This window comes from Trachypithecus francoisi, unplaced genomic scaffold (genome assembly GCF_009764315.1).
Source record: "Trachypithecus francoisi isolate TF-2019V2 unplaced genomic scaffold, Tfra_2.0 Lachesis_group8, whole genome shotgun sequence".
NCBI classification, from domain to species: Eukaryota; Metazoa; Chordata; class Mammalia; order Primates; family Cercopithecidae; genus Trachypithecus; species Trachypithecus francoisi.
Window position 1 is genome coordinate 51,396,545 of NW_022681473.1, and position 25,580 is coordinate 51,422,124.

General features: G+C 35.6%; 1 protein-coding gene across 2 annotated transcripts in view; it reads right to left on the reverse strand.

The window, feature by feature from the left end:
- FAR1 (fatty acyl-CoA reductase 1) overlaps positions 1 to 25,580 on the reverse strand; it is a 65,328-nt gene that overhangs the window by 13,034 nt on the left and 26,714 nt on the right. For both annotated transcript variants that reach the window (XM_033207867.1, XM_033207869.1), the window contains exons 2-9: positions 25,302 to 25,497; positions 19,469 to 19,644; positions 11,727 to 11,906; positions 8,880 to 9,057; positions 7,946 to 7,990; positions 7,712 to 7,830; positions 6,680 to 6,747; positions 5,057 to 5,228 (exon numbers count right to left, since the gene is read on the reverse strand). In XM_033207867.1, coding sequence (XP_033063758.1) covers positions 5,057 to 5,228; positions 6,680 to 6,747; positions 7,712 to 7,830; positions 7,946 to 7,990; positions 8,880 to 9,057; positions 11,727 to 11,906; positions 19,469 to 19,644; positions 25,302 to 25,490 — 1,127 coding nt within the window. In that variant the 5' untranslated portion in view covers positions 25,491 to 25,497. The remainder of the gene's footprint in view (positions 1 to 5,056; positions 5,229 to 6,679; positions 6,748 to 7,711; positions 7,831 to 7,945; positions 7,991 to 8,879; positions 9,058 to 11,726; positions 11,907 to 19,468; positions 19,645 to 25,301; positions 25,498 to 25,580) is intronic.

Sequence of the window (25,580 nt, forward strand, 5' to 3'; positions counted from 1 at the left end):
CAGCAGCCCTCCCCCAGTTGTGATAACTAAAAATACCTGCAAACATTGTCAAATGTCTCCAGTTGAGAAGTATACAGATTAAAAATAGATATCTGGTTTAGAGAAGCTAAGCTAGATAAAGTTATGCTAGTTAACCAAAACATAAGATCATGGAGCCATTTTTAAAAAAATGTCAGGTCAGATGCTTACCTAGCTCACATTCAGAATTACGTAAACGAGTAAACTGGATGAAATGAATGACATGACTGACATCAGTTTAATGTAGAATTAGGCATTACAGTAAGGCTCCCATATAAGGTGTAAAGTCTATTACTGTGCTCAATAAATTTCTGAACACATGAAATAATATAAATTATAAGACTTTGTATTTAACATTTATAAAATTGTCGAAGTAAAAAAACCTTTATATTCCTTGTTGCCTTCAGACTATAAGCTCCCAGAAGTCAAGGATCTGTCCTGTTTTGATACTTAGAAAGCCTCACACAGCACAAACCTCAGGTAAGAAGATTGTTTACTTAATGTTTCCTATTTAGGAAAGATTAATTTCCAAAGGTGCCTATGATACGATCTCCCATCCTACATGCCCACTTACAATACAGTGTCACCTTGATTGTCTTCTCAATGAGAGCTGAAAATAACTTAGAACCAACAGAATGAGGTGGAGGTGACACGATGTGACTTCCGAGGCTAGGTCAGAAAAGGTATAGAGCTTTCTGTCTTGCTCACTGAATACTCACCCTTGAAGCCTTCAGTCACCTTGTACGCTGTCCAACTCTCCCTGAGGCTGTCATGCTGCGAGGAAGCTCAAACTAGTCCATATGGAGAGGCCACATGGAGAGGGTCTGACACTACTGGAGAGAGAGAGATGCCCAGCCACCCCAGCTACTGTCCCCTTCCCCTCTTTACCACTCCCTCCACAGCAAAGCTACTCTAGTCCCTGTCTGATTACAATCATTTGAAAGATCCTGAGCCATTACCATCAAGCTACCCCTACTAGAATTCCTGACCCACAGAAATTGTGACACACAAATAAAATGATTGCTTTAAGACACTAAGTTTGAGGTGACTTGTTATGTACAACAGATTAACAAATCTCAACACAGATCTCAATACTAAGAGGGTCTGCTATAATAAAAACATAAAACATGTGGTATTGGCTTCAGGGTCAAGTGGTAAACAAAATGTGTAAGGCCTGTTAGATGATCAGTAGTGAAATGTGAAAGGACCAGGAAAACATTATTAATGGAAGCCTTAAAGGGTTTTAAGAAAGCTGTTGGTGAGGGCTTGAAGTAAGGACAACAAACTGTCACTTCTGGTTATATGGAATATAGAAAGTGTACCTAATAAACTCAATGATCTAGCCGAAATTTGCTGAAAGAGGGCAAAAGAGGACAAAGATGATCTTTAAAAAATGAATTATTTGAGTGGAAATTTGGAGGAAATGTAAAATGTCAGCCAGGAATTCTTTAAGAAATGGTTTCTGAGCATAGCAGGGTAGGGGAAGATGAATCCTTTGCTAAGACTTTAGAAAGACCTAGGTAGTGCCTTTTAGAACTTTCAGACAAACAAAAGGCACTCTCCAAATCTTAAAGAAATGTGTAACAGAAACTCTTACTGTTCAAAATCAGGATCTAAGAGGCAAGGATCTAAGATCTAAAAGTGTTGTCCCACTTTTAGAGGACCCAAGATAGAGAAGGGCTTGTGTCAAAGAGATTTATGGGTATGGCTTTAGTCTAATGGATTGGATTCCTTGAAAACAGATACACCGGAAACCCACACAATTTTTAAACAATCATGTCAGATTACATGTAAAGGGATAGACAAAAAAAAAAAACAAAGAAAAAAATGAAGAAACTGCTATATCAACGGTCAGCAAACCAGGGCCTATATACCAAATCCAGTCCACCAACTGTTTTTGTAAATAAAGTTTTACTGGGACACTGTCATGTTCATTCATTTACCTATTGTCTACAGCTGCTTTCATTTTTAACAGCAAAGATGAGTAGCTTCAACAAAAACCAAATGTCCTGCTAAACTTAAAATATTTACTATATGGCCCTAATTTACAAGGAAAGTTTGCCAGTTCCTGCCCTGATCCCCTAACCTTTCATGGGCAGGAAGCAGGATAAGAAGGCTACTTGGCTGCACACAGAGCCCACAGGCCAGTTTTTATGCATAAAGAAAGATGACTCAGAGGGCAGAGGCAAGAACCTCAGAGAACTCCCAGAGAATAAGACTGAGCTCCTAATCAAGAAATCATCAACATATACCTGACTGGAATTCAGAAATGTTATAGACCAGTGTTTGCTGGGTGTCTCCCAATTTCTCTCTTTTTGAATAAAACTGTCTAAAGCCATTTCCTATGCTTACCATCATTTATAATGGGTGTATGTAACTCGTTGCTTTAGTTCACAGATCAGTTCTTGAGGAACTATACTTGAGGAACTATACTGACAAAACCACTCCTAAAGAGCCTCATCTTGTCAATCTCAATTGACCAGATTTAGATGACAGAACCCTGGCTTCCAGCTGATGTCACAGGGATCTAGGGGGGTGGGGGGGGGGGCGTGGGGACGCGCGAAGGGGAAGGCAGGATGAGGGGGGAAGAAGCAACTGTCCTTTCCATGTAGAAGAAATATGAACTGTTTTGGCCAGAAGGTTGACTATAGCAGATTGTACTTTCCAAAAATGATGGCAACGATATCCTTCATCTTGACTACTTTCTAAATCCCCTTACTTGGACACAGGGCAGGGAATATCACATACCTTGGCCTGTTGTGGGGTGGGGGAAGGGGGGAGGGATAACATTAGGAGAAATACCTAATGTAAATGACAAGTTAATGGGTGCAGCACACCAAAATGGCACAAGTATACATATGTAACAAACCGGCACGCTATGCACATGTACCCTAGAACTTAAAGTATTAAAAAAAAGTGCTATGTCAGGCACCACAATAAAATTATGAACATATGAAAAAAAATTTAAGAAGATTTGTGACTCACTCGTGACTAGAAGAATGAGGCAAAAGTGATGCTGCATGACTTCTATGGGTAGCTCAAAAGGCAACACAGCCTCCACCTTACTTGCTAAAAGACTTCCCCTTGAAGCCATCAGCTGCCATGTAAGAAGTCTAATTCCCCTAAGGCTATCATTGATCCTTGCAAAGAACTACATGGAGAGATCCTTATGACATGACAAGGAGTAACATCGGTCCCCTTGCTATTCCATTGCCTTTCTGCCCACCTGCCTCTTTCATCTGATCACAAACACACGAAAGACTCTAAGCCAAAACTGCCCAGCGGATTCTTTCTCAAATTCCTGATCCTGACAGAAATAACTGAAAGAAGTAATAAAATGACTGTTGCTGTTTTTAGCCTCTAACTTTGAGATGATTTGTTGTGCAGCAACATCTCCTCTGAATTATTTAGTAAACTAGCTGTTCACTTATTTTTTTTAAAAGTTTACTAAGCCCCCTTTCTTTGTGTAAGGCAATGTGATATATTTAACCTGTTTTATTTTTTGACCCAGTTTTTACTTTTCTGCCCTAAATTATAACAACCTTAATACAAACAAAGCATGCACTGCCATCATTCATGAATTTACACCTGCTTTTCAGCCATGAAAGAATGCTTCCAATGGCAAGTATTGCATTTTGCAGATCATTCTAGAAAAGTCTGAAAAAATTTCTTTATCTCTTCTAAAGTTGTTCAACACCTCTCACATATTTCAATTAGCTAACATATAGGGTTAGAAACATCATGGAAAAGCGAATCCACAGACAATACCTACAAGGAACTCAGATCCTGATACACTGTAATTGGCAGATACCTCACTTTTATTTTTTGAGTAGCTGATGGAAGTTCTGGGATCAGCATCTTCTTTATACAAAAATACTCAAATCCTGAACTCTCCAATCAAAGACTCCACTGTAATGCCATCGTAGTTAAAAAAATAAGTATTTTTATGGTATATCCCACTGTAATTGTGTGGTAAAGACAGTAGGAGATCTTTAAGTTTGTGGGATTTCAACAAAAACAAAAAAGAAAGAAAGTAAAGCTTATAGCAACTATAAGAAAACAGAAAGTTTTCCATTTGTTATTAACTTTTTTTTTTCATAACTATGCCATTCCAAACCTGGAAAATTAGTCAAAAACTGAAATAACCATATTATAAGTTGAATGGGTAGCTGAGATATGTCAAGTAATTTTCTAGAAGCATCCTATATTTTTCACATAAAACTGCACCATCCGTTCAAAGCAAAACTTTTGCCCTTAATCCCCTATAATAACTCATCCCTAGGTTTTTAAGAAGGAGAGAAGGGCTCAATTTCAGCTTATAACAACAATGACAACCTTGATGTAGGACATTTCCTATATTATGGAATTTTGGAGGATCAATGACCCAATACGATGTGATCCATAGTTAGTGTCCCCAAAGATCTCCAAATTCTAAGAAATGTCCTAGCATTCTGATTGTGATTAATCAGGTGAGTAAATCTAAAGGTAAAGCTCATGCTAGTGATTTTCCATCTCTCCAGCAAGCTTCCACCACCTTACCAATACATAGTGTATTTACTGCAATTCTTCTTACCGCAGTTTCTGACCTGTCAACATGAGTGCAATCGAGCAATAATGCAGATACTCTATGGCTGACACCCTTCCGATAATGGTGCGATAGCCTGTTGGAATTAAACTTAAAACTGGGGCACCTGAATACTTGGTTTAAAGGATTCATCTTGAAGGAATGACTTACATAATATCCTGTAGGAAAAATAAGCGTCAAAGCATTTTAAATATTGTTATTTAGAAAGAAAACTAAAGACCTAGAATTCAATACATGACGGTAACTTATCCAAACTTTAAACAAATGAGAGTGACTTACAACACTACCTTTGCTTTTCTGACAAAGTCTTAAATTCAAGAGTCTTCTCATTCACAAAAGGCTATTAAGCCTTATCATAAGCATAAACAAATACAGAGTTAATATGCATTTTAGTGGAAGCTTGGGTTGTTTAACAGTCAGAGGAACAGATAAGACAGAGCTAGTCACCATTACCTTGGGCTTCTTCCAGTCATCCTGAGGTAGATATCATACAGGAATGCTGGGGCCTTATGGCTTACAGCAATCCAGTAATGATATAAAAGATGATTGGAGGTTAGATTTACATTGGGCCGTCTGAAGGCCTGTTCGAGAGGATTCCTCTTGAAAGTGGAAATTACATGGTACTCTGAAGAAGAAAAGTTGTGTAACAGCTTTGATAATAACCATGTAATGAAGTTTTGAAAAAAAAAATCACGTTTTTACAATGCAAAATATTTTACCAAAGACGTCAGAGTTCGTTCATTTAAAAAACAAACTTTTCTACTCTCTAGTAGCTAAGAGAATATGGTTATTAGACTGCTAAACTCAAGTGGTTTTATAACTGCCGCTATTCATGAATTTTAATTAGATGAATGAATTTTTTCTAAAATTCACTCTTAAAATCCTTTTAATGTTTTACCTATGTCAGTTTACAGTGTCACTTTCTATATTTCACCTCTCTCGATAGCTTCTTTCTTTCCGTTCCTCTTTCCAGACTCTTATTACTGTACTTACTTAAAAAAGAAAAGGAAAATAATCATCCTTTGCTTAAGATGCTTAAATTAACATACATCAACAGGCTTAAAACAACCCAAAATTAACTTCTGTTGTAATTTACATAGGCTATGTAATGTCAACACAATCAAACCTAGTATTATCTATACTAATACTTTACTGGAAATGTATACTGAGATAGTCACTACAATATAATGCTCAATTTCAGCTTTTACTAAACTTTATGACACAATAAAAGATTACAAAAAAACCTAACTCATTAAAAATGTTTATTCTTAAAAGAATACTGAAAATAATTAAAGTTAAAATCACCTTAGATTTTATCTTTTTCTTATATGCTCTAATGGTCAATTTTACACTAAAATAAAAATGCCATAGAAAAATTCTAGGACAAATGTCATACAAAATTTACACTGAAATCAAAATTGTTCTGCAGGGGTAATTATTCAATTAGAGGTTAAATAAGACCTATCACTAAATCAATGCCAAAAAAAATTTTACTTTAAATTTGAACTCATCAACCAACAATTTAAAAATGATTCAATTTCAATGGGTTTTAACTATTTCTATTTAAGTTATACTATTCCTATAGAACTAGGAACACGTATATCTGCTGTGAATCTGTGAATTTAAATAGATTAATAAAGGTTAATAGAAAATATTTTGGCAAACTGTATCCTACTTCCTAACTCCTCTATTTATTACTCTGAGTACCACTTGATATACCACCTCTTGTAAGAAGTGATACTGTCTATGGATAGGCAACATCAAGACCAAGGGTGCCCACAAGAGAGAAAAAAAGCACTGTTCCCATGCCATAGGTATCTATGAGGGCTACTGCAGAAAGCTTAGACAAGGGTAGGGTAGGTGGGTAAGAATAGACAGCAGGATACTTTTAAATTTGTGAAACATTATTAAGGACCACAAGGTAGTATTGGTAGATATTACTTCTAAGATGACAATTAAGAACAAATTGGTAACTCAGTGGCCTTAATGTCTCGTAAGTATTCTAACATTAAAACTTCAGGGAACTTGGTTCTTTAAGATTTATTCTAACATTCAAAAACACAGGTAAAATCATACCAACTTCACCCCAGTGGAAGGGATTAGTGCTGCCTGTGGTACAATTATACACCATGATGTTTCTTGGTCTGCAAAGACAAAGATGAAACCAATTAATCATAATAAGAGGCCAAACATATGCAATCTAAGTGCTACATAGTATTCGAGAAGACATGAGGATGATGGGCATCTTTTCTATACTAATTATTATTTAATTATCCTTAAAAGATTAGTTTTTACATTAATGACTATTTACAATTACCCTTTCTTCTTCCCCTACCGAAAAGAATTACTTATTTTAAAAAAATACAGACATTTTTTCTTTCACATTTTTCCTCCTTATATTATCAGGAATATCTGTTTTTAAACATGAGGAAAACATCAAACGACCTCAGCTCTTCTTGTCTTTTTCAGAGGATCTAGTTGAAAAAAAATTATGGACTAAGTTTCCTTTTGCCAGAAACAACATATTCATATAATCCTATCTTTCTTTTTTTAGGATAGAAAATACTGATTATCAAAAATAAGGGTAGTTTACTACCTAGAAAAAAGAAGTTATTGGAAAGTTTAAAGTTTAAGTATTACCTGTGAATGCTACTATTACCTTTTAAAGGAAAGATGCTCATGGGTTGATTAAAGCTGCTCTGGTTTAATCAATCATGTTTAATATATGTAATACCATGTTTAATACCATGTTTAATATATGTAAACTATGTTCTGTGAATTTCAGCTTTTTATATATACCAAGTTTTAGTTTGGATTAAAAAATCATCCTTAGGGAGTTTTTTTAAAAAACTTTTTTCATTTTTAACCTCTAGTGAACTTGTCTATCCTGTAAGTAATACATGAGCATTAACATTAATTTTTCATTACTACTGATGGGAGCACTTGCTATTGTCTGTGATAATATCAACTTTTGGAGTTGGCAGTGCTATTGCCTAAATATTAGTATGGCAATATCTGGATGGAGGGATTAATTAACATTACTCAATAGGTATGTCTTCCCTTTTCAGTTACTATATATTTAATAAGCGACATTGTCACCTCATATACCTATTAACTCCGGAATACCAGGCTGCCGCAAGACTCATGTTGACAACTACATCTACAGGAACAAGATCTGCAAGGGCGTTGTTGGAGGCACGTATTGTTCGAAGAATTCCTTTCCCTGCCTTTGTTGAAATTAAAAACAACACCTTAAGATATATAAGCCACAGTGTATATTTAAAGATATACAAAAAGCAGAAAAATGTATAGAATATTAAATAAATCAAAAGGTTTACTTACCGCAATAAAGAGACCACTTGGTCCATTAAAGTTATCAATCCATCCCTAATACCAAAAATTTTAAAAGGGGGAGAAGCTTAGAAACATTATGAAGCTAGAGACTTATTATTTGAACTCTACGACCCCAAATATATACTTGGTAGCTGTCTTCTAAAAACTAAAAAACATACTAGATTCAGGCCAGACTATTTCTACCAGTACCAAACAGAAGCAGTCTTCCTCTGGGATCAAAAATGATTGAGGAAAATCATTTTCAAAGGGTTACCTACTACTCTTCCATTAACTCTCTGCAAAGAGAAATTTATAAAAGACGGTTTATATTGTTAAATACTTTGGCAAAATTAAGCTTGTTCAAGTTTGATTTTATGCTATTTACTAATTCAGTATCCTGAGACTAGGGAAAATGGTAAATCCTCCTCAAAATTATGAATAAAACAAAGAAAAATAGAATAACTGTCAAAGCAACAAGAGATGCTGTCACTTACTACCGTTACACAGACCTAGGTTTTGCCTAAATCAATTTACCCAACTGGTTTATATTTCTGCTCTCTCTCATTCCAGGAATACACAAATACCTTAACACTCTGTACCTTTTTTAGCTTTGTGATCTACAGAGGAAGGGGTCTACCTCTTGGAAGGTCTGCTTCTTTTTGGTACTAAGAAACAAACGAAATCTCCTCTGACTTAAGAAAATGTCACAGCTTCTGATTTAATTTTCAATTAGGATTTTTTAAATGTTGATCTACATTTCTATACACCCAGCATCACATTATAGAAACGAAAGTACCAATAAAATTAACTCTATGAACACAAAACAGCTTTGCCATGGTAATTCACCTTTAGTAAATAATACCTGTTCTTAAAGAACTGCCAGCTTTTTATACAACTTAAAATTCTCAACTCCAATTATTTATAAAGGTTTCTAACAACTTACTGGAAAAGGTTCTTTCCAACTGGCACCAACAATCGATGGCCTTACAATTGCCACATTTAGTTTTGCTCCTTCTTGTTGTACAACATATTCTGCCAATGCTTTTGTGTATATGTATGTATTAGGTCTGTCTCCTATCAATTTTGGCGTGATATCATTTACTAGGCCATCATCCATCCACCTGGTAAAGAAATTGCATACAAATATATTTCCAGATATTTTACTATAAAATGAAAAGCGACTTAATTGAACTTTGCACATTCAAACATACCTGTTGTTCTGACTCAAATCATTTGACAACTTTTACCGAAAAATGGAACTCAGTCTTATTTTTCTTAAACATCAACTACAGGTCCACAATCCCTTATCAGCAATTTCTGTATCCAAAAAGATCTGAAAACTAAGAGTTCTTTCATAAATCATACGGTGGATAGCAAAATCTGATCTACACTGGCTTACAGTCTTCTTTTTGATACAACTTAGTTTAAACGTTCATATATGTATTTGATGAGGGATACTAACCCAGATCAAGTTAAAGTTTTTTCTTATTACATAGTACATAAGTTATAGTCCCTCTCTAAAGTCCAAATAAATTCCAAAATATATCTGAAACCTTTTAGAAGGTTGCAGATTAGGAAATATAGATCTGTATATAACCACCTAATGAAGTAACATGTTAAATTATATACAGTTACAATTAACATACATTTATAATGAACATAAAAGGCATAAAAGGCCTAGTATTTAAGGTGCAGCACTGCGAATCATATGCTCTAATGAGATTAACAGATACTATGATGAACAATAAAAATAAATTGGACCATGCTATAAAAATTCAATTAGCAACCTACTACGAAGTCAAAAAATTCCTCCAATTCTCTTTGAAGAAACAGTCTACTCTGTTCATCTGTAAAAGGAGGATGATATGCTAGGTGGTGTCCATGGTTTTTCCTAAACTTCTAATTCTAATACGTTATGTACTTGTTTTCAGTTCTAATATGTTATGTACTTGTTTTTAGTTCTAATACATTATGTACTTGTTTCTCCTTCTTGTCGCTAATGTTATGTATGCAAGCAGACTCAGTATATTGTCATACTCTAATGATACCCATACTAATTGATAAAAAAGCATAAAATGGAGATTATCAAGATAAAATTTTCTTCTGTATATGGAAGTACTTTTTGTATATGAAAGGAAAAGAACATTAATTAAATTGAAGGGAAATTGCTACCCAACTAAGGAAAAATTCCACCATGGAGATGAGATTTGAAAAATGAAAGGGATAGTTGACACATGGGGAAAAAAAAACCTGCCTAAACTCAGGAGAAACTTTAGCCAGTAAGCCTTATTACTAGAACGAGTTTACAGAACAAACCCATGAGTTATCTTAAAATTATGTTACCTAGATTTCTTTGCAGCAAGGAAAGGAGATACAGCATTAGCTTACAAGTTCTTTTTCAGTTTCTCAGATGTTTGTATATATTGTTAGTAAGAGAAAAAGTAAAATGCTTCATTAACTTCCACACTCAACTTTTCCCACAGATATTAAACACTTCTGTCTATTGACCTATGAAGAAAATGAAGTAGGTATTTGGGACCATCTAAGAAAACGAGTGAGAAAATAGAAATTAGGGAATTACAATGAAAATGTCTTGGTAATTTCTCATACTTATTTTTTTTTTTTACAATCTGTTTCCTCATATTAGCAGGAAAGCCTTAAAGAAAAGACTGTGCTTATTTTAAGAGAAAGCAGCAGATGTTAACTAAGTAGTCAAAGTGGATAGAATCTCTGGAAAGAAAGGAGACTAAACGAGACAGGGAAAAAGAAAGGACGAAAAAATTCAAAGATATTATATAAGGATTAACAAATGCGAAAATATGGTGGATACTGGAATGTTTATATAATTGCAGTCTATAAAAGTAAAAAAGATCTCTCTTTTTCTTGGCTGAACCTTGTCTGTTTGATGAGAAAGCCTAAGTTGCAGCAAATGAGAACAAGGTCATGGTATATAGTACCTCATTTAATCCCTATCTATCAACACTCACAAATAATTTTCATGTAATAATTGCTGACAAGATCTCAATCCTCAGAAAGATGATAAACAGTAAGACAAAGGGTATGAATTAAAAGACTATGATTCCTCTGATTCTCTAGTAATTAAAGGCCCCTCTATAGATATACTCCATGGGCAGGAGGTGGTGAGTGCAATCCTTTAATAAATTAGAGCCCTGCTATGAAACAGGCAGTCATGGGTCTCCCCAGGTACTTCTTGGTTGCTAAGATTGACTCCCTGAAAAAGAGAGCATCTAGTATCACTAATAAGATGTTCAGGAGGCTTCCTCCAAATATTACCATTATACTTGGTCAAAAGTGAAAACTACACATTGACTTTACTAACATTTATTTAGATATTAATCTATACAATAAAAAGAATACAGGGGATATGCAAAAAAATTTTTAAGAAAAGAGATAAATGTATGTGTGTGTTTGTGCACGTGTATATGGGGTGTGGTGACGAGCAGAGGGAGAAGAACTTGAATCCAAAGGTTGTTTGTTTTTTTTTTTGAGACAGAGTCTCGCTGTGTTGCCCAGGCTGGAGTGCAGTGGTGCGATGTAGGCTCACTGCAACCTCTGCCTCCCGGATTCAAGCAACTCTCCTGCCTCAGCCTCCTAAGTAGCTGGGACTACAGGCGCCCGCCACCACGCCTGGCTAATTTTTTTGTATTTTTAGTGAGATGGGGTTTCACTATGTTGGCCAGGCTGCTCTTGAACTCCTGACCTCATGATCCGCCCACCTTGGCCTCTTTTGGGATCAAAGTAAATGTATATACATTTCAAACAAACATACTCTAAAGAATCAATCAGCTTCTTGGGATCCACAGGTGGTGGATAGACGACTTCATCAATATGCTTTCGATTACAGTAGGCATATGCTGTTGATACATGCATGAACACTTCCAGATTCTTCATTTGTTGTGCAAGGAGAATAAGCTGTCGCGTTGCAATCACATTTAACTGAACAGCATCTCTGTTTAAAAAGAAAAAGTGACAATAGAAAATTGGGAAGCTATGTTATTTTACCTGTTAAAAAAAATCTCATTTTCATTAGAGAGGTAGAGAAACAGAGACAGAAATTTTTGTTTCTTTACAACTTAGCTTTTAGCTGTGATTGTGTGCATTTTATTTTCATATTAAATATGTTCAATCTATCAGCCGTGTTAAAAAAATTTTTGATTATAAAATAAACTGCATTGTAGCACTTAATAATTAAAGTAGAAATTTAAAAATTATGTAATTGTCCAGGAACAAACAGATAATTTCAGTCTTTAGCTTCTATGCACACATTTTGAAGTCATGCTAGACTTATTTTTAAAAAGTATAATCTTGCATAATATGGATGTGCCACAGGGAGAAAAAAACAGAATGGCTAAGTAATTTTAAAATGTTAAGGTACAGTCACTAATAAGGGTGATACAGCCAGAGAAAACTCAGAAACATTAAATTATATTAACATATAATCAAGAAAGAATATGTGTATTTCCCTCTTTGTAGCAATCAATCCAAACACTTTTCTAAGGCTACCTTATAAAATTTAAAGGGATTATAATAAAACTGGTACATATGTTACAAGGCATATGCAAAACCCCAAAATAATCTATATATTTCCTTCTTAGAATTTACTTGAAGTAAATAATTCCACAAAAGCAAAAGCATATAAAAAGAAAAGTTATCAATGAAGCATCATGTAATAATAAAAACCTAGAGAGCCCAAATATTCACTATGGAATATGGAATGACTCAATAAAGTAGGTATTTTATCACAATGAAAGAATATAAGTCACTAAAATAATTATGTGAAGTCTATAAAAACATGAAAAATTTGTATGAATAATACCAAAAAAATACATACAATATGATGTGAAGCAGGATTAAAAACAAGGCTCTGGAATCAGGACTGTGTTCAAATCCTGACTTGGCCTACCTATCAGGACATAAAGTTACTAAAGTACTCAGGTCTCAGTTTTCTTACCTGGAAATGGGAACAGTAATGAAACCTACCTACTAAGACTGGTATAAAATTAAACAAATAGCTTGCAAGCATTTAGCAGTATTTCTAACATAGTCACCAAACAGGCAGTCAACAAATATTCCTTAAGGTAATGAGATGGTGGATAGATTTGCTTTCTATTAAACTTCTGTTTACAGCTTTTTAAAAACTGACCAAGAGATCTACTGTACAACATACAGACTATAGTTAATATCAATGTATTGTTATTTTTAAAAATTACGAAGAGAGTGGATTTTAGGTATTCTCACCAAAGTATGAGATAATGAATATGCTAATTAGCTCATTTGACCATTACAATGTATACATATTTCAAAACATGTTGTACACAAAAAATATATACAACTTTGCTCAACTAAAAAATAAAAACAAACAAAAGACTTAAATACTCAATACCAGTGAGAAAAATCACAAAGTAATACACTGTTGTTGATACTACAAACTGATACAAATAATTTGAAGGAAACTAGGACATGTTTAAGTACCAGGAATTACAGAAAAGGTATATTTATTAATCTAGTTAACCTGCTGAAATTAACTCAGAGGAAAAACTTGTTCTAATCCTCATTCTTCAAATAAAAAGAAACTAAAATTCCTTAAAGTTTATTCTAAGTGAATAATACATAAACTGTGATATGTCAACATGATGGAATATCATCAAATCACTAAAATCATAACTACAGAAAAACTTAGAAATACAGAAATTGTTTCTATATTAAGTTTTAAAAGTAAAATTAGAAAGTCTATGTTTATAACAAAGAAAAATAATGTTCAAACACAAAGGAAATTTTTTAAAAAAACAAAAATAGTTTTCAGTACTTTCCAAAATTCTTTTCAGTATTTAAGAAAAAAATCGAACTATTGTTTTAAAAGGCCAGGATATGTCATAGATAGAATCCAGTCCACTTCACTGTAAAGCAGTGCTTTGATGTCTATCACATTTACAATACAATGGGGATAGGGAGGGTACTGTTTGGGAGAGGAATACAGAGAATATTCTGTTACAGGTTCCTGAGGACAGGACAACAAGTTCTGGGTCACCAGGAACAAGGAATAACTCCAGGAGAGAAAAAAAGTCCTGTGCCATATTTTTTCTTTTAATTTAATAGTATCTGAGACCCTATGAAAACATACTAGAAATAATTTTTTTTTAATGAAATAATTGGGTTGAGCTCTTAAAATCATGGATGCATCTTTTTTTTTTCTTCCTTGTCTCAACTGAGGGAGAAAATCTGTTTAAGTGAAAATCCAACAAGAAAGACATTTCACATAGAAGATACTGTCCACTAGACTATAAGGGAATGCACTATTTTCTTTTGCATTTGCAAAACAATGGGGGCAGGAAGAGCAATGTTTTGGGAAAAGTGCACAAAGGATATTCTGTTACATGTCCCTGAGGATGGTGACAGAGTTTCTAGGTCACCGAAAATAAGGGATAACTTGAGAGGAACACTTCTGTGCCTTGCCTTTTTCCCTTTGCATCTGTACCTGAGAGCCCAAACCTGAAGCCATTCTGCGCCCACATGAGTAATGTCTAGTATCTCTCTGCCAGGCTACTTAACCTAACGTTTTACCTCAATCCAATTTCTACTCCATTGACCTTCAGAATGAGACTCTGACATGCTATATCAGAAGTCACTTAGTACTAAACAAAAATAATATTCTCATTGCTTTGGTCATACGGAGTCATGAATGTATCTTCAATAAGACAGGCTTTTGGGAGAGGGATACAAAATGAGAAAGTCTTTGTAATTAGAATCCTTCACTAAATGAAGACATGGAAATCACTTCAAAGAAAAATTTAAGAAGAAAAAAAAGCTCAATGACCTGAAATGCCAATACATTTTCTTGTTCGTCTTTCTTCTACAGGCATCTTAGGTTCTTCAAAGAAATCTATGTTGATAATATTTCTAAAGACCTTAAATCAGGGTTCTCATACTTGGCATAATATACACCTGGCAGTGTATTAAAAATGCAGACTCCTGGACCTCATCATCAGATACTTTTAACACATGAAACGAGGTCTGGAAAACTATTTTAAATAAGTTCTCCAGGCCATTTTGACACAAGTCTCTTTTCCACCCTCCTGCCTCTGAGAAAATATTGTCTAGATGAGATCTCATCACTACTGTCACCATTTTTTTTAAATCTTAATGAAAATACAGACACAGACATTTAGGGAACAATGAGTCAATCTTAGAGTAAGGAGCTCAGTCATGTGTAATTTAAAACATGTCTCCAAAGCTGATTCTGACAGCAATGGTCCTAAAGGGACAAAACAAGGTCCAACAGTGACTAAATCACACCTAAGACTCTTGCCAAAAACAAGAACTCTGGAGTATGATTCCAAAATTAAAAAGTCAAACTTTGGCAAGTCTAGGAATATGCATTTTTAACATACTTTCCAGTAATTCTTAAGATTCTTAATACTTTCTAAAGTTTGATAATCAATGACCAACAAACTCAATAGTTTCTTGATCTTTTCTAAGCATCAATCTTAACTTCCATTCCTTTCTGAAAATCTTCCATATTCATACCTTGGGTCTTATCACCCAGAATTCTTCTATTTCTAAAATTCTGTACTATGAATTTTCCCCAAACCACACCATCTGTCCATCTATCTCTCCCTTCAGCCTGGTTTTTGTCCTCATATTCTCCAGTTTCTTGCCTCTCCATTCCTGTCAACTCTATTGACCCTGTCTTACTTGCACTTCCTTTACTAGTACCTTCCCTTATACCAGCTAGTACCTTCCCTTATACCAGACCCTATGATGAACTACTTAAGTCACTCCTTTTATTACCTTCACTTCTCCCCTTGCTTTTTTTTTTTTTTCTTTGAGATGGAGTTTCGCTTTTGTGGCCCAGGCTGGCAAAGGTGTCATCTCGGCTCACTGCAACCTCCACATCCCAGGTTCAAGGGATTGTTCTGCCTCAGTCCCCCAAGTAGCTGAGATTACAGGTGTGCACCACCATGCCCGGCTCATTTTTGTATTATTAGTAGAGACGAAGTTTCACCATGTTGGCCAGGCTGGTCTTGAACTCCTGACCTCAGGTGATCCACCTGCCTCAGCCTCCCAAAGTGCTAGGATTACAGGCGTGAGCCACCAGGCCCGACCCTCCCCACACTTTTTGTCAGTATTTCCTTATGAATCCTAAGCCTGATATCTATTTTTCACCTGTCTCAAGATTTAGGAACCACCACATCTGAAAATAAGTGAGCTCTATCTACCTTTTCTCAACTCTAATAGCATTTCATGTATGTTCCTTAATAAATCCTTATTTTCTATCCTATATTATGGTTATTTTGCATATCCTATCTCCTCTAGATCACATGCACTTTGCAAATAAGATCTGTGGGCAATTTATGTTGGTTTCTCTTCCAAGGTATTGGGCTTAACGTTATAGTAACATCTGAAAACTTCCTCCCAACAGTAAAAGCTTCATGCCATTTTTTATTTGTGGGTTAACTTAACAAGTAGTTATGAAGAGTAACTGTTAGTGAAACCCTGTCTCTACAAAAAATACAAAAATTAGCCAGGCATGTTGGCATATTCCTGTAGTAACAGTTACGAGGGAGGCTGAGGTGGGAGGATCACTCGAGCCCAGGAGGTCGAGGCTGCAGTGAGCCGTGATCTTGTCATTGCACTCTCAGCCTAGGCAATAAAGGTGAGACCCTATCTCAAACAAAAACAAAAACAAAAACAAACAGTAATTCTTTCATACGAAGTTGTTATATGCCTACCGGGAGTATTAAAGCGTGTCTGACCCAAACCTAACATCCTATTACCACTTGGATGTCAACATACATTAAAATTGCTTCCCAGAAATAATTTCAATGTAATGACAAGGGCTAGATCAATGAACATACATGCCTTGACAAAGGAAGAGAAGAACAATGTAAGACGCCTTCTGCTATGGCATCTCTAGTAAAATAAGACAATAATAATGAGAAGGTGTCCTTTTCATTAATGGTAGCCTTGCTTACCCTAGGGGGACAGAAAGAGAGAAAGTTCCCTGAAAGTGCTGTACTTTGATCCTACTTGTAAAGCTTCCCTTTATGAGTTTTACCCTAATCAATGTTTTCTGTTCACTTTTCAAAGCATATAACTTCCCCCGTTAAGTCAATGAGGACTATACCACCATTAGCCAATATCTACATATGCTTTTCATGAAAACATGCTAAGCTTCATAAAGCTGTGTGAACTCTTTCTTTTGTCTATGAAGGAAATAATAAAAGCCAGAACTATGGGGGCAAAAAATCTATTATACTGACCACTTCACACTAATGAATTTTAGGAAAAGATAAAGCACTGAAAATTAGAGATCACATTCTCAATCTTGGAAATGCTAGTTAAAAACAAATAGTTAGACCTACATGCAAAAATATATACGCACAAGGAAAATTTTAAATGTAAAAAATAAGGAGTTTTGTTAGTTGATGAGGGTATCAGTCCCTTTAAGATTTCTTATAGGTGTTACTTTTAAAAATAATTTTTATATTTTTAGTAGAGACGGGGTTTCACCGTGTTAGCCAGGATGGTCTCGATCTCCTGACCTCGTGATCCGCCCGTCTCGGCCTCCCAAAGTGCTGGGATTACAGGCTTGAGCCACCGCGCCCGGCCTTAAAAATAATTTTTAAAAGTCATTTGTATACAGCTTTATTTGAAGATTAATACATGTTCATAGTAGAAAAAATAATATGCAGGTAAGACTAAAAACCTACCTGTAACTGCAACATTCAAAGATAAATGTATTATCAGCAAATATAGAAAGACATGTACATAAATACATCTACACATATATTTTATGAAAATAAGATCATATTATAGTCCTAATAACATTCTTTTGTCACCTTTGAATCATTAACACATAATGGCTGCACAATATTTTACCTGTCGGCTGCACAGAAAGAGCTAAAAAATAAAGTAACTGCTACACATTCAGATTTCCTGCCATGGACAAGCAAACAGACATCACTTAAATGTCCTGAAGGGAAAAAAAATAATCTTTTGAGAAATGTTACTTCAATTTTATAAATCAGGAAGCTGAGGCTTAAGGAGGTTAATAACTTACACAAACTCACCAGTAAATAAATGATATGGTCAAGATTAGAACTAATGTATGTAATTCCAAAGCTCATAGCCCTTCCATTACAATGCTGCCTCAGCTTCCTCAAGCTTACAATGAATTTGCCTATAATATTATAGTAGGTAAGGTGACCATGGAATAAAATAATTAATGAGAAAATACCTTGAAAACCCACAAAGGACTACTGCAGAGATCTAAGGGACTATTACAGTGCCCTCACCTGGAATACAGGCAAAACATACTGTAATGCCTTGGCACTGAACTGTCACCTTATATAATGTTGACTGATGTTTATACTTCCATATTAGATAAAGACAATATGGGGAATAATATCAAACCTTTTGTAATTAGAACTTCATTTTTAATTTTTTTTATTCCTAATTATTTTGTTTGTAGAGACAGGGTCTCATTATGTTGCCAAGGCTGGCTTCAAGCGATCCTCCCACCTCAGCCTCAGAACTCAATTTTTATACTTCTAAAAATGTATTTTATTTTTAAAATTGACATAACTGTACATATTTATAAGATACATAGCGATGTTTTGATGCATACAATGTATAGTAATTAGATCAGGGTGACTGGCACATCTATTATCTCAAACACTTATCATTTCTTTGTTAGAGCATTCAATATCCTCCTTTTAGTTATTTATCTTTAAAACATTTTAAAGAGAACGTTTTACATTTCAAGTAGCTTTGAAACCTATACCAAGTCTATACCATTTTAATTGGCATGAGACTATACAATTAGACTGACATTATAAAAACTGTGCTTTTAGCCACACTGTCAAAAAGAATGCTCTGAATTCAGAACCATTATTTGAAATGCATACTCATTACATTTTTTAGGAATAGTGGACATTTAGAGTCTTTTTCTTGCAACAGGCATCGTGAAAGATGTCTAAATTATTTTTTAAATTAAATTTATGTCCAACATACCTCACCCCTAGCACTGCCACAGAAGTTTGAAAATAAAACATTTTTATTTTAATTTATAAGTGTGTGATTTAAATTTATAAGCAATTTTACCTTATCCTGTAAAACCTGAGCCTAATTTTGTTTATTTTCACAAGGATAGGATGTGAATTAGAAGAATAAAGCTGCTGGGGTTTAGGGTTCTGAAGAAAGAGAAGATAAACACTATTAGTTGTTAAGACTAAGTTTTCTTCTACTCCATTTTTTGCCTCTTCCCTGTTGCATGTTTAAATTCATGGTAACTTCTTCCAATAAACATGTATTAGTTATCCAAGGTTTTTAAACTGAGAAGACGATGAAGAAAATTCTTTTAACACTTGGTAGGACACTGAAAGCCACCGTTAACATATGGCAAATAGTTTCAAATCACATTCAAAACAACTTGACTAAAAAGCAGAATTAAAATGAGATTTTTAAATAACTATACTGAAGTTCAAATATTATATAATTACCTGTACTTACCTTAAATTTTCATTAAACCTTACTGTAGCTGCACAGTGGAATATAATATTTGTAGAATCTATGATCACCTCTTTATCTTCTTCACTAAGAGACAGTTTAGGTTGGGTGAGTTCGCTGTTGATTGCTATAATTTTCTCTCTAAAATCTGGATTTTCATCTCTCAATCTGTCAAAGAGCTATCAAAGGGGAAAAATATTTTAGGGCAGTATTTTTCCACTTTCTAACACTCGTTATCACCATTTTTTCCCACCAAGGATGACTATTTTTTTAGAAACTTAAACTATGCAATTCCTAAAGTTGCTATTCTTAATTGCTATTATTCTGTATAGAAAACACCCTATGAGTCCTACACAATCATCCCCATTTTGCAGATAAGGAATCTGAGACTCAGAGAGGTTAAGGAGTTTGCTAAGTACATAAAGCTGGTAGTTCAGAGTTGAATTTCAACTGTCCATGCCTTGGTTGATTAGATTGTATTACCCCTCAGAATAGACTTCAGCAATACAGACATCAGGACAATGTTTAAAATGATCATTCAGATTTCTAAAATCTAGATGTTAATTTTTCACTTCACTTCATTTTTATTTTATTCCCTTTTTGTAGATTAGAGAAAAACATGATTTACATTCTACCTAAAATTTTAGAACAAATTTTTAAAAAGGAAAACAAAGTCAACATGTTAAAGGAAAAAGTTGGTAAGCAAATGCAAATTAGAAACTGAACAAACTTTGGAAGTATTACATATACAGGATTTAAGGTGCAAATTCAACATTCTTTAAGTGTACCCAAAGGAATAAATTTTGCTAGACAATCAGATCACAAAATGATTACAGTTTAAAAGCATATTCAATTGTGAGTCAACTTAAACTTTTTATCCCAGATTTGACAGAGGAACACTGATGCTACCTCCAGGTCACTGCTCTAACACATTTGAAGTTCATACTTGCAGTTTAATGGGAGTCTTAACTTAAGGAGAAAGAAAAATAACATGTCAGCGCTCACTTTTACCTTCCTGGATGACTTTAGTATATAACAGTCTTCCCGCTCCTACTGATAGCTTCTACTGCTACTTCCACTGCTAGCACATGACTTGAATATTAATGTGTTCTTATATTAATAAAAACTTACTATTTCATATGAGCCGGGCAGGAACCTTCTAGATTCTAAAGACACAACGAAATGGCCTTTGGTCCAAGTAAATGTACAATTAAAATATAGTGTTCTAATTAATAACAGATAAGCATAGGAGAAACAACTAACCCAGCTTTGAAGGAACACACACAAGCTGGCTTCTCAGAGAAAATGACATTTAACAGAATATGTGTGTGTGTGGTATGTGTGTGAGTTAGGGACAAAAGTGAGGGAGGAAGGCCCTGAAATTGCAAAGTAGAATAATAGTGTTTCCAGGCAGAGGAAGTAGTATGTGTAACCCCCTTAGAAATCAGAAGGCATGAACATGCTTGGGAAATTAAAAATAATTCAGTCAACCTAGAACATAGAGTATGCAGGAAAAAGCGGCTAGAGTTGTATGGAGATAAGAAAGGCCAGGTAACTGTGTCTTTTAAGCCACGTTAAAAAGATGAATTTTATTTGGGAGTAATGGTGAGCCATTGATAGATTTTTTTTTTTTTTTTTTTTGAGATGGGAGTCTCGCTCTGTTGCCCAGTGCAGTGGTGCAATCTCGGCTCACTGCAAGCTCCACCTTCCAGGTTCACACTATTCTTCTGCCTCAGCCTCCTGAGGAGCTGGGACTACAGGCACTTGCCACCACACTCAGCTAACTTTTATTTATTTTTAGTAGAGACTGGGTTTCACCATGTTAGACAGGATGGTATTGATCTCCTGACCTCGTGATCCCCCCCGCCTCGGCCTCCCGAAGTGCTGGGATTACAGGTGTGAGCCACCACGCCTGGCCGCTATTGACAGATTTTAAGCAGAGAGGTGATACAAGCATGTTCATAATTTTTTAAAAATCCTTTGGCAGTAATGAGTTTTAGGACACTCTTGTGGTTACCCATATCAAGATATTTACTGGTCTGAATCAAAATAATGGCAATGAGAGATTCAGGATGGAACATTCAGGATTTTGGCCAATGAGTGGATTTGAGAGATAAGGAATGCAAACTTCATTAGGGTAGGGTCCATATCTATTTTGCTCAGCATACAAGTCCAAGAGAGCAGATCTTGCCTGGCAAGATAAATACTTTAAACATTTGTTAAGTGAATAAATTCAGTAGACTGAGGAACACAGGGAGAGAAAGAAGCACTGTTTTGGAGATACAAATTCAGTCTTGTAACTGTCGAGTGTAAAGTGCCTACATGACACCCCAGAAGACAGGTCTAGTAGAGGTGACTGGCTTTGTGGGTCTAAGTTCAGGGAGAAAGCTAGACTATCAATATAGATTTTATTAACCACATACAGGTGGTAACTGAAGCCCGGGGAATAGGAAAGAGTTTATCCAGGTAGCAGCAATAGTAACTACCCACGATCCTAACTATATGAAACTAAATCCAAATCTAATTTAAAGAACATCCATTCATCTCACATAAAACAGAGGGAGGCTGAGTAACCATCTCACTGGACCTAGTAAGATATCAAGGCCTAAGCCTGAAACTTGAAGAATATCAATCCTTATGGGGCAAGCAGAGGAAAAGTAACCTAAGGAATGACTTAAAAAGTACTTTTTAACACCCTGAAGTCGTATTTCTTCATTCTCCTGATTGCTGATGACCTTTAATTCCCTTTAATATCAGCTATCTATACCACTACCACGAGGACATGATCATGCTGCTCTTAAATTTGCTAGATCTTAAATGTGATATTCTTCCCTTCTTTAGCCAACATCTCTTTACTCAATACCATCTTTTCTGGTGCTTTCAACCCACTAGTACCCAATTAGTTCCTACTTTACTAAGTTTATGAATGCCTTTTTAATATCCTTGATTCTCTTTCCTGAATTTACTTCATGATCAACTACTTCATTTTAATTTTTAGTTTTCTGAGACAGGGTCTCTCACTCATCACCCATGTTGGAGTGCAGTGGCGCAATCTCGGATCACTGCAACCCCCCCTCCCAGGTTCCAGTGATCCTCCCACCTTAGCCTCCCGAGTAGCTGGGACCACAGGCATGCACCACCTTGCCCAGCTAATTTTTGTATTTTTCAGTAGAGATGGGGTTTCTCCATATTGGCCAGGCTGGTCTCGAACTCCTGGCCTCAAGTGATCCACCGGCCTTGGCCTCTCGAAGTGCTGGGATTATAGGCATGAGCCACTGTGACCAGCCGTGATCAATTATTTTAATTCAATTTTCATCACCCAATGGAGTTTCTGTTACCTGAGATATTCCCATAAGTCAGTGGTTCTCAACCAGGGGTGATTTTGGTCCCCAACAGACATTTGGTGATGTCTAAAAACATTTTGGTTGTCACAAGAGGGAGTGAGGCCAGGAATGCTGCTGATAACCCTATAATGCATAGAACAGGCCTCCAGAACAAAGAACTAGCCAGCCCAAAATGTCAATGGTACTGAAGCTGAGAAACCCTACAATAAGTCAATGTCCCATATGGTGGTATGTGCTCTTGGAATTATGTTCTTTATTCCTATTTCAAATCAGGTAGACCATACCTAAAATTTCCTACTAACTTTAAGTGCACACTCACTGCTATCTGACATAAAAAAGGCTCATTTTTATGGACTCACCAGCAATGCCATACATAATGGAGAATACATGGCTTTAGGATTAAGTGGTAGGATACGCCAGGAGGTAACTGAAGGCATAAGATAAAATTACATAATTTCATAAAGTATCAAGTTTAGTCAAATATTTGGGGAAAAAACTTTTTTTTAAATTGAAAATAACAGCTGTATGTTCAGGCTAAACCACTGAAGTTCAATGAAACCTCAGGCTCTAAGTAGAAAATACTCTTTTCTTAGGCTTAGTGTGGAAGAAATTTTAGAAGCACTGCTCTGAAGACCCTGAAGAAGATGCCCAAGTCTTCTTCATGTTTTACTCAGACCCTCAATTCTGGCCAGCACATCAACTTAAATATCTGTTCCTATCTCCTCCTGACGCGACTATCAGTTCCTCTTCCTTCCCTCTTCCCTCTTAAAAACTGTCTAAAAGGCCAGGAACGTATCTTACTTATCCCTGAATTCAACCCCCTGCAACAAGTCAAACACCCAGGACTAAACAGGCACAATAAGTATCATCTAAAAAATAAAAAGTGAGTCAGAACAAATAACCCCTCACAGGGGGGAGAGGAATATTAGGAGAAAAATTAAAACATACCAATTACAAGAGGTTCATAATAAAAATGCCAAGATGAGTAAACAAAGGGCAAAGGGCAGAGATAGCAACAAAACACACACGTAGACATTTTACTTAGAACAAGTCTTGTGGTTTTATTTTATTTTATTTTTTTTGAGACGGAGTCTTGCTCTGCCACCCAGGCTGGAGTGCAGTGGTCAGATCTCAGCTCACTGCAAGCTCTGCCTCCCGGGTTTACGCCATTCTCCTGCCTCAGCCTCCCGAGTAGCTGGGACTACAGGCGCCCGCCTCGTCGCCCGGCTAGTTTTTTGTATTTTTAAGTAGAGACAGGGTTTCACCGTATTAGCCAGGATGGTCTCGATCTCCTGACCTCGTGATCCGCCCGTCTCCGCCTCCCAAAGTGCTGGGATTACAGGCTTGAGCCACCGCGCCCGGCCAAGTCTTGTGGTTTTATAGCCCCATTGATGACTCCTTCCGTGTAGGTTTTACGGGAAGCAAAGGATTCCAGAAGGGTTCAGCAAAGAATCAGAGAAAAAAAATGATTAAGGGAGACTAATGTCGACTAATTTGAATAATTTAAAAGTATAATAATAAATTTTAAACTTCTAAGAAAGAATCTTACATCCCATCATTAAAAAATAAAACCAACATAATGAGGAATATCTGTTGCATGGTGTCAAACAAATGCTAACGGGATATGACAATTAATTCCAAAGAACCATCATAAAGGTATATGAAGTTCATTCAAAGTCAAAACTCTAGTTGGTTGCTATGAAGAGGTTGCTACAGTTTCAGGATTTTTTAAGAGGCCTATAAGAATGCAGATATTCAAATGAGTGTTATTGTAATTATAAAAGAAATGTTCTACTTGAAATACCTTTTTGAGATATGCCTGCAGTCAGATTCCTTATGTGTACCAAAATTGGGCTTATAGCTTTCCGATTCAACTTATTATTTATTAGTAAATGCCAGATAAGTTCATTCATTCTGAGAGAATTCACAAACTTATGATAGTGAAATAATTTTACTCCAGCTCATTTCCATTTTTTCTTACAATATTTTTCCCAAGGCTCAAAATGTTTGACATATTCTTATATTCTATATGGCCCCTCTGTCATCCATCAAATGGGAATATGTGACTTCTCTACCTCCTAATACTGTTGTGGGGGGGGAAGTGGTGTTTATAAATTTTATCAAAGCACAGTGTCTCACAGAATAGTAGGTAGTCTCACCACCTAATTACTATTATTATCAAAAGACTATTTAAATTACTTAGTAGTTACAAACAACCTGCCTCAAATGTTCTAAAAACATACTTTAAATACCTACCATAAAGGTAATTTAGAGCTTGTTATACAATTTTGCCAGTCACAGAGGAAAACTTTCTTCTCCTTGTGATTCACAAGTCATATCCAGTTTTTTGCCATCCTGTAGGAACTTACTAAATTTTTTTTTACCAATTTTTTCAGAATACGGAAGAAATGTACTAAGCTACTGACAGTTACAATAATTACACACACAAGCACACACTTTTTTCGTTCCAAGTGCTCATTTTCCATACTTACCTTGCCACTAAGGACTTCTTCCACTCGCTCTTGTGGTGTCTGTCCAGCTTTCTGCCTCACCAAAACATATACTGAATTCACCTTAGGACAAGACCTCAGCAACTTTTCCAGAAGCACCTTCCCTAGAAAACCGGTAGCTCCCGTGAGGAGGACATTCTTGCCTTCATAGTACTCTGGGATTGAAACCATTTTGATCCTAAGAAAAACATGGCAAATAAGCATTAGTTTAAGGATTCACCATCATTTTTACATACTAAAAATCTCTTGGTATTCAAATAA